This window comes from Andrographis paniculata, unplaced genomic scaffold (genome assembly GCF_009805555.1).
Source record: "Andrographis paniculata isolate CXL003 unplaced genomic scaffold, ASM980555v1 Contig87END, whole genome shotgun sequence".
NCBI lineage: Eukaryota > Viridiplantae > Streptophyta > Magnoliopsida > Lamiales > Acanthaceae > Andrographis > Andrographis paniculata.
The window spans coordinates 1,527,343-1,537,536 of NW_026137625.1; the positions used below are offsets into that span (position 1 = coordinate 1,527,343).

Sequence of the window (10,194 nt, forward strand, 5' to 3'; positions counted from 1 at the left end):
GGGAAAGGTAATCAATTTAAGAGAATTGGTTGGCTTACATTGTTTCATATCAGTGGAACCGAAGAATGTCGATGATGCATTAAAGGATGAATTATGGATAACTGCTATGCAAGAAGAATTGGTTCAATTTGAAAGAAATCATGTATGGGAATTGGTTGGACCACTCTTGAATGTGAATATCATTGGTACAAAATGGATTTTCAAAAACAAAACCGATGAAAATGGCAATATGGCTCGAAATAAAGCAAGATTAGTTGCTCAAGGTTATGCACAACTTGAAGGATTGGATTATGATGAGACATTCACCCCGGTAGCAAGAATTGAAGCTGTGCATATGCTATTATTGATTTCTTGCACTTTGGATTTCAAGCTATATGAAATGGACGTTAAAACGATGTTTCTAAATGGTTGGATAAAGGAAAAAGTTTACGTTGCTCAACCGGAAGGTTTTGAATATTCAAGTCATCCAAACCATGTCTACAAGCTACATAAGCACTATATGGATTAAAGCAAGCACCACGTGCTTGGTATGAACGTTTATCATCCAATTTATTTGCGCATAATTACAATAGAGGCTCTGTGGACAAGACGTTGTTCTTCAAATGATCAACAGACGACATTGTAGTTGCACAAATTTATGTGGATGATATATCACTTTTTGTTCAACATCAAAAAAGCTAAAAGATAAGTTCGTGAAATTAATGTCAGATGAATTTGAAATCTCTATGATAGGAGAACTCAATTATTTCTTGGGGTTACAGATCAAGAAATACTCAGACAGGATCATTCTAAATCAAGCTAAATATGCACATAACATGATCAACAGGTTTGGAATGGAAAGTTTCAAGATAATCCGAACGCCGATGGGATTACAAGATAAATTGGGAAAAGATTTACCTGGAACCTCAGTAGACCAGAAACTATACAGAAGAATTGTAGGAAGTCTACTTTATCTCACAACAAGCATACATGATATTTGTTATAGTGTGGGAGTATGTGCTCAATTTTAAGCCGATCCGAAGGAGTCTCACATGAAAGCTGTAAAAAGAATATTGAGGTATGTGAAGGGAACTTCTTACTTGGGTCTATGGTATACAAAAGACTCTAGTTTAAATCTGATTGATTATACCGATGCCGATTGGGCTGGATGTTGTGATAATCGAAAAAGCACTTCCAGAGGATGTTTTTATATCGGAAATAATCTGATTAGTTTGTACTCCAAGAAACAGAATTGTATCTCACTTTCAACAGCCGAAGCTGAATATATTGCTGCTGCAAATAGATGTGCTCAACTTTTGTGGATGAAGCAAATACTGCTTGATTATGGATTTCACTCAAAGGAATTCATGCTACATTGTGATAATACAAGTGCAATGAACATTTTCAAAAATCTAGTACAGCACAACCGCACGAAGCATATTGATAATAGGTACCATTTTATTCGTGATCTTGATGAATTAGGATTGTGTAATTTGGAATACATACAGAAGACAAATCAAAGAGCATACATTCTCACCAAAGCCCTTGATTCTGATCGATTTAAGACATGACAACGGGAATTGGGTATTGTACCCATCAATAAAGGTCAGATTTACTTAACCCAATGCACATTGAGCTAATTTTTTATGGAATTATCTATGTGCTTCAATGATTTTATGGGTGAAATATTTTGAGGCAAATGGGTTACTTCTGATTGGGCTGCAATATTTAGAGGTTATTGGGGTTGATACTATTATGTTCAAAACCGTATGGGTTGAGATATCATTGATTCAAATGGTAATATAGCCGTTTTCGCTAAGGTCAGAAATGAATTTCTCAGAAAGCATAGACGCATGATCTAAATCGGCGGCAGATGACTGGTTACTATGTCGGTTATAATTGCAGTTATAGAAATGCCTGCACCATTTCAAATGATATTTTTTCAGATTTTGGAAGTTTAAACACGCAAAAATGATTATCAGAAAGACTAAACCAGCACTCGAAATGACATTTTTACATCTCACTCAAAATCATTTGTGAGAATCACTCCACGTCTCTCCAAAACAGAGCTGAAGTTCGTGAGAAGGTCAATCAAAACATTCTCATTGGTAATGATGATCAACATGTCGTGGAATAAAATCAAGATCAAGAAGGATCTGAATATATCGATCCATTATGAGTTGCTGAAAATGTTGTGCCTCTCAAAATCAATTTTTCCGAAGGGATGAATCCACTCGGAGTTACTAAAAGATGGAGTCAGTTAAGGTGAGAATAAGTGTCTGACATCAATGAAATTGCACCGCAAACAAATGCTCAAATGAAGGATCAAAGTGATAGTGATACTGAGGAAATTTCTTCTGAAAACATTGAAGTTATGGAGGAACAGAGTGCTCTTGCTGAAGGAACTCAAAATATAGAGAAACAAAAGGACTCTGTCAATGAAGAAAGTGATGTGCACAGTGATTTAAGTGACAAGTATACCATTGGAGACAGTGATAAACATATCACCACACTCGCATCGATGCTGAACAAAGTTCTAGAAAGAGGAAAAGGAACGATGAATCAAGTCCCTCTCAAACTGAATCTCTAGATTTTTCTGACGCTTTTGAATATAAATTTTTTGATAAAGCTTCGAATAAATTCTACCACAAAGTGCTTTCAAGGTGTGAACTGATTATGGAAACAAGGTTCATAAGGTATGAACATAGGGATTGTGGATTTCTCACATACTTAGAGAACAATCATTTAATGCATTGGGCTTGATGTTTCAAGAAGTATTGTCCGAATCTGGCGAAGAAATTCTACCCAAATTTATCCCCAAAACTGATGAACTCAGAGTCCCCATGGTACAACAAGTTGTATGTTCGAGGGCGGATGGTTGAGTTATCTACAAACAATCTAATTGACTTTCTGCATCTCTCACGAGCGATTTGGAATTTGGACCAGATCACTATGTGCACAAGTCTACTGCAAGCATTGGAAGGGTTATATCTGCTGAAAAACAGTCGAGTTTGGTAGATATAGTTTTACTCCGACTAACATTTCAATGAGGTATCATTGCTTGTTTAGGTTATGTTGCTACAACATTTACCCGACGGCGAATTCCTCATTTTTGTCAATTGGAATTGGAAGGCTAATCTACAATATTGACAACAACCTGGAGTTCGTGAATCTTGGTTTGATTGTGTTGCAAAAGATGGTCACGTTTGCAAAGTGAAAAACGAAAGGGCGTCTACCTTATCCTGCTATTATAATAGCTTATATAGCAAACAAGGGAATTATTCTTACTGATGAGGACAATTTCTCTCAGATCCCAGATCATCAGCCAACAACCAACATGCATAAGATGCATAATGATTTTTATGGTCAACCGGTTCTTCGAGGTGCCACTCTTGTTCTTCATTTATAAGATCGTATTCGCTATTTAGAAAATAATGTGGAATCTTACAGTCAAGGACTTTTGGAAGTCAAGCAGGAAGTTGGGGATTGCAACATCTGAAGACTCGATAAATGTTACAGATTCTGAAGATTTGGCAAATGAAGTTGAACGTACGCCTTCCTCTTCTGAGGACTGAAATTGCCTTTTGGGTTTGATGATCCCCAAAGGGGGAGCAATCTTGAAGGAGATTTTGGAGCAAAAAAGGCGAAATGGACCTATATGATGCTTACTTTTGTGGCTTATCTTCGATGTTTTTGTAAGATTTTTGTAATTTGTTGGTCTATGTTCATGGCTATCGAAGTATCTTGATTATATGATTGATGGGGAGCTTAGTCAAAGTTAGTTGGATGGAAGTATGTAACCCCTTTCATTCTCTTTTGTAATAGCCTAGGCCATATTAGTGGAAGCTATCAGATTGTTGTGTGTCATCATCTCATTCCCTAAGTTGTTGTTGGGAAACATCAACAAAAAAATGGGGAGATTATTGAGAATGTTGACACATTCATATTTTTTTGGACGATGTTATCCGAAGGTTAGTTGGATGACCACATCAGCTTATGCTTAATCAGTATATGATGATTATGATGGTCAAATCACTAAGTTAATTGACAGAATATCAACTTAGAAACCATTTTCAATTTGAAGGACAAAATTGGACTTAATTAAAGTTGTTATTTGGAATGTGCTCTCAACAAAATAACTGCTCCAAAGTTGTTACAAAATGGTTACTTTATTAAGCTGTGCAAGGGGACTACAGTGAGAATTGATTAGAGGTTAATTGAAAAAAAGAGAAATTTTATAGAGTGGATTAGAGAAAGAATTCTTCAAGATCTTCTACATGAAAGAGAGAGAGAGCTGCGAGAATTTGGTTAGAATTTCTGGAAAATTATTTCGTGATACCAAATACCTTATGCGAGCAAGACAGAGATTGAATACAATTATAGAGTTTGTGATCCGGTTGGAGAACAGACTACACGGATATAACAAAACTGTAAAAGAGGCTTGAAGACTAGATTGGGAGTCGAATTGCATTCCGTTTGAGATTTTCTAGTGGTGATTCAAGAAACACTGGTTGCGACCTGGTGAGCGTTCTTTGCAAAGAAACTTGAAATTGGGAATATTTGTATGTTTGTTATCTTGATAGAGATCATTGGGAGATTATGATTGGAAAGTATCGAGATGTATAATTCGATTGATTTGTAGTGGATTGGAGCTTGGGTTGGAACCCCCAAACGTAGATCTTTATTCGATCGAACTGGGTAAACAAACTTTTGTGTTTCTCTATTTACACACTATTTTAATCCTATTATTTACACATCAACATATCTGGATGATGTGGCAACTGACATAACCGTGTTTTTATATGTTATTATTTCTTTTTTTTTTTGGAATTTTACCGACTGCACATATGTTACATATATATACATATTTATTTGTACGAGCATCTTGAAAAGCGAAAGTTAATAGAAAGAGTTTAGCTACTTGTATAAAACCCTTCGCTTTAAAAGTTTGCAATGAATTCATCCGCGGCGGATAGAGATGAAGATAATCTTATCTATCACTTATTGTGCCACTGGCTCCGTCGGTATCTTGGTTGCATTGCATTATGTCATATCGAACTAAGTCGAGTTTTCTTGGCATACATCAGATTGCTTTAGGTGATATGATTTTTTTTTTTGTGTCACTTCTATCCGAAAGATAGAATTTAAGTTATCCGAAAGAATCTAAGTAGTCCAAGTACACTTATCTCCAATTCGAACATCATTTGCTTCTTGAAAGAATGAGATCATTAAATTAAGCTTAATCATTTATAAATAATTTAAATTTAATCAAATTATTATATTATCATTTACAAAAAAAACAAAAATAAAATAGAATATCTGCCAAACTAATAAAAACAAATCATCAAGATAAATAGAAACAAACAATTGTAAATTAAAAGAAATATTATAATTAATTCTACTGACAGTATATCTCCATAATGCAATAATCTGCATATATAAAAAAAATATTAATCAAATATCAAATAATAAATAATTTAAACAATTAAAATATAATAAAAAATATAACAGGTAAAAAAATAATAATATACACGAACCGATATATATTTTTAGAAATCGGCCACCTTTATATAAAAAAATCATTGATTAAATATCGAATATTAAAAAGTATAAAATTTTATGGATATTTTTTGTTTTGTGAAATGATTTGAAGAAATATTTTTTTATACAGAGGTATATAAAATTGTCATTACAAAATTTTAAGAAATAGCTTCGAAAATTGTCTCGAAATATATAATAAATATTAAATTAATTTTTTTCTCGGAAACTCCGAGACTATTTAAAATAGCTTTGGATTTTTCAAAGCTATCTTAAATATATATTTTATTATATTTAATAGTCTCACAAATTTTTGAACCAATTTTAAATAGTCTCAAAAATTTTGAACTTTTGTTAGTCTTGAAAAATTCAAACCTTTATTAATCTCAGAACTTCAAACCTATTATAATTAGTTTCGAAAATTCTGAACCTATGTTAAATAGTTTCAACAATTCCGAACCTTTATTAGTCTCGAAAATTTCGAATATTTAATTTGTCTCAAAACTTCCGAACTTATTTAATTAGTCCTGAAATTCTGAGCCTATTTTAATTAGTTTCGGAAATTCTAAACCTATGTTAAATAGTCTCAGCAATTTCAAACTTTTATTAGTCTCAAAAATTCCGAACCTTTAATTTGTCTCGGAAACTTTTGAACTTATTTAATTAGCCACGAAAATTTTGAACCTATTTTAAATAATCTCAGAAATTTCAATCTATATTAGTCTCGAAGCTTCCAAACTTATTTAATTAGTCTCGAAAATTTTGAACCCTTATTAGTCTTGAAATTTCTAACATATTTTAATTAGTTTCAAAAATTCCAAACCTATGTTAAATAGTCTCAGCAATTCCAAATATTTATTAGTCTCAGAACATCGGACCTATTTTAATTAGTCTTAGAAATTCTGAACCTATGTTAAATAGTCTCAGCAATTTCTAACCTCCACTAGTCTCCGAAATTTTGAACATTTAATTTGTCTTGAAACTTCTGAACCTATTTAATTAGTCTCAAAAATTTTGAACCTATTTTAATTAATCTCGAAAATTTTGAACCTATATTAAATAGTCTCAGGAATTCCGAACTTTCATTAGTCTCAGCAATTCCGAACATTTATTAGTCTCGAAAATTCCGAACTTTTTATTAGTCTCGGAACTCTCGAACCTATTTAATTAGTTTTGGAAATTCTGAACTATAAATTCCAAACTATATTAGTCTCGAAACTTTCAAACCTATTTAATTAGTTTTGGAAATTCTGAACATATTATAAATAGTCTCAGAAATTTCAAACTATATTAGTCTCGGAACTTCCGAACTTATTTTAATTAGTCTCGAAAATTTCAAACTTTTAATTAGTATCGGAACTTCCGAATAAGTCTAAAAATTTTTGAACCTATTTTAAGTATTCTCATAAATTCCAAACCTTTATTAGTTTTGAAACTTCCAAATCTATTTTAATTAGTTTCGAAAATACTAATCCTTTATTAGTCTCGAAATTTTTGAACCTTTAATTAGTTTTGGAGCTTCCGAACTTATACTAATTATTCTCAGAGTTTCCGAATCTATTTTAAATATTTTTGAAAATTTTGAATCTTTATGAGTTTTGAAAATTCTTAATCTTTATTAGTGTCGAAACTTCTGAATCTATTTTAATTTGCCTCAAAAATTTCAAATCTATTTTAATTAGTTTTAAAAATTCTGAACATTTATTAGTCTAAAAAATTTTAAATTTTTATTAATCTTGAAATTTTTCAAACCTATCAAATGATTTTAATTCACCTGTCACTATACTCTCACCCTTAATTAAAATAACTTAAAACTATTTTTTCAAAAAAATAAATAAATAAACAAAACTAACCCTATCACCGCCACCCATCATTTCTCCCCTCTCAAAAAATAATTTCTTCTCTTTCTTCCCCCAAAACCTTCTCTTCATTTCTACTTCTGCTTCTATATTTCTTCTTCTCCTCATCCCCTCTTCCATCTTCTTCTCCGGCAACGAAGGCGGCGGGACCGGCAGCGGTAGCGGCTTCTTCTCATCCTCTTCCTTCTTCCCCAGCAATGACAGCGGGGCCGGCGGCCGGCAACGACATTTTCTCCTCTTCCTTCTCTTCCTGTCCCGGCAACGTCGGCTGCAGCAACAACATCTTCTCCTCCTCTTCCTTCTTCTCCACCAGGGCTGGCGGCGGCAATGGCGTCTCCTCCTCCTTCTCCGGTGGTGGCGGCGGCGGCGCGGCGACTGCGGCAACGGTGGCTTCTACTTCTCCTCCTCAAGGAGCGACGGCAGCGGAGGCGGGGCCAACGGCGGTAACGACGTCTTCTCCTCCTTTTTCTCCCGCAGCAACGGAGGATGCGGCTTCTCCTTCTTCTTCTTATTTGGCGGTGGCGGCAGCAGAAGAGGCGGTGGCAGCAGGTTTCCGGAGAAGCTTTTGAATTTATCTTTTACTAAAAAAAAAATTAATAATTACTTCGCAAATTCTGAGACAATTATAAAAATTCATCGACACGCTTGTGAATACTTTCACTTCGGATTATAGTTTCGGATTTTTCGATACTATCTAAAATAGTTTCAGAGTTCGTGAGACTCTTCAAAATGACGACGAGTTTTACGTCATGGGTATCAATTCGAGATAAATTTCAAAGCTACACAAAATAGTCTCGGATTTATTTTAAATTCCGAGACTATTTTCCGAAGCTATTACTTTTTTTTTTGATAGAATGCGTATATAATATAAAAATAATAAATATGAGTATCATATATATATATATATATTTTTTTAAGGAAAGTGTGTATTTAATTTACAAAAAAAAATCTACCTTATAAATAATAAAAATTTAAAAGGTAAAAAAAGTAATCATGGACCAATATATATTTTCATCTCAATCCAGGAATATAATTTCTTTATAACCAAAAACCTCATCGTCACCCAATACCTTCTACAAATGATTTCAATATAACCTCTGAAGTAAGAAATTATGTTAAATAAATATGTATATTAAAATTTTACTTTTGTCGAAATATCTTTTTAAAGTCCATGAAATTTCTTATATAATCGCTAGTACAAAATAACATTTGCACAGTATCAAATAATATAGAAGCGCGTCGATCATCAATAACTCTTTTACTGGCACGAGAAATAAACTCCGAAGCCACTGTAGTTAATGGAATTGACAATAAATTACTTGCCATTTTAGATAATACTCGAAATCTCCATCTTTCTCCTTTCCACCAACTTAAAACATAAAGATTTGCATTCGCATCGTTTATGTACCGACTCTCTCTAAAATAAATATCAAAGTCCGAATTTTCTGGTGAAGGTTTTTCAGATTTATTTATCTGCATCTGAAATTTTGTTTTCCCAATGAAAATATTCTTTCCTAGTTTAATAGATTCCAATGTACCGCAACTATAAGAAGATTTATGACTTTTACGTTTTTTAACATATATTTATTCGATAGAAGATGATGTGAGCGCAACAATTTATTCACCATAAAGATTATTCAAAATCATTTTTATTTCTCCGATATATATATGTTTGCTTTTTCACCATAAAAATTTTAAATTTTAAAAATTGATTAATACATATAGTTACATTTCTTAAATAGTTAAGAACAAATAAAGGGGGATGAAGGAAAATAAAAATATAGACAAATAAAATGAGATGAATAATATATTGAATTCAATTTTAATTTTTCTAATCACAATTTTGATTTATATATATATATATATATATATTTTTTACTGTAAACTTAAAAGACAAATTACAAATTTGAATAGCTAGTTTATATTAATTTATCTATTTATTTTTTTATAATTTTAATTTTATTAAAAACCATTGATTTCAATTTTGATATTATTTGAGCATATATTTATTTTTATAAAATAATCATATAAATAATCATTCGAATCAAACACACACATGTTGGTTGGGTTCACCAAGTATTTTTGTTATTTATATATTTTTAAATTAATATTAAAAATACAATATTTATATATATAAATTCTCATATAATATATAATATATACAATATTTATTTACAAGTCATAAAAAATCGACAATTTAGCGAAAAAGTATTTAGTATTTTTATATTGTCAACATAATTCTCGATATTTAATATAAAATATTTATCTAAAAATATAAAATAACCATAATTATTGTATAATAAAAAAATAAAAAAGTTATAAAATGAATATATAAATGTAATATATTATTGTATCAGTTTTTTATGTTACTGTACTTAACATTAAAAATATTTTTATAATTTAGTCCACATATGTCATTTTATTTGTCTTATAAGATACTAGTAAAAATATTTTTATCATTTTTTTTTATTGATTTGTACTTCCATAATAATGTAATAATTAATATTAAAAAATCTAAACACAAAAAGCCAATGATAATCAACGATTAATACACCTTAGGTTAGGCTGACTGGTGGCACGCTGACACCAATTATTTTGCTACACAAATAAATTTTAAAAGATCATAATTATCCAATTAATTAAAGTTAAATCTAATTAAAATAATTAATTTATATTTTAAAAATATTATTTATTTTATATTATTAATAATTTAGTATTTATTAATATTTTTATTTTTATTTTTTATCTAAATATTATATCACTATTATAAAAAAAAGATCGTTTTTCTCCCGCAGAAGATAATATTATTTTTATTTAT

At 31.2% G+C, this 10,194-nt stretch overlaps 1 protein-coding gene across 1 annotated transcript; it reads left to right on the top strand.

The window, feature by feature from the left end:
• Positions 1–7,573: 7,573 nt before the first annotated feature.
• On the top strand, positions 7,574–7,945 carry LOC127242577 (uncharacterized). The gene has a single exon (XM_051262157.1). It carries the CDS (start codon positions 7,574–7,576, stop codon positions 7,943–7,945), a length of 372 nt encoding a protein of 123 aa, XP_051118114.1.
• The last annotated feature ends 2,249 nt before the right edge of the window (positions 7,946–10,194 follow it).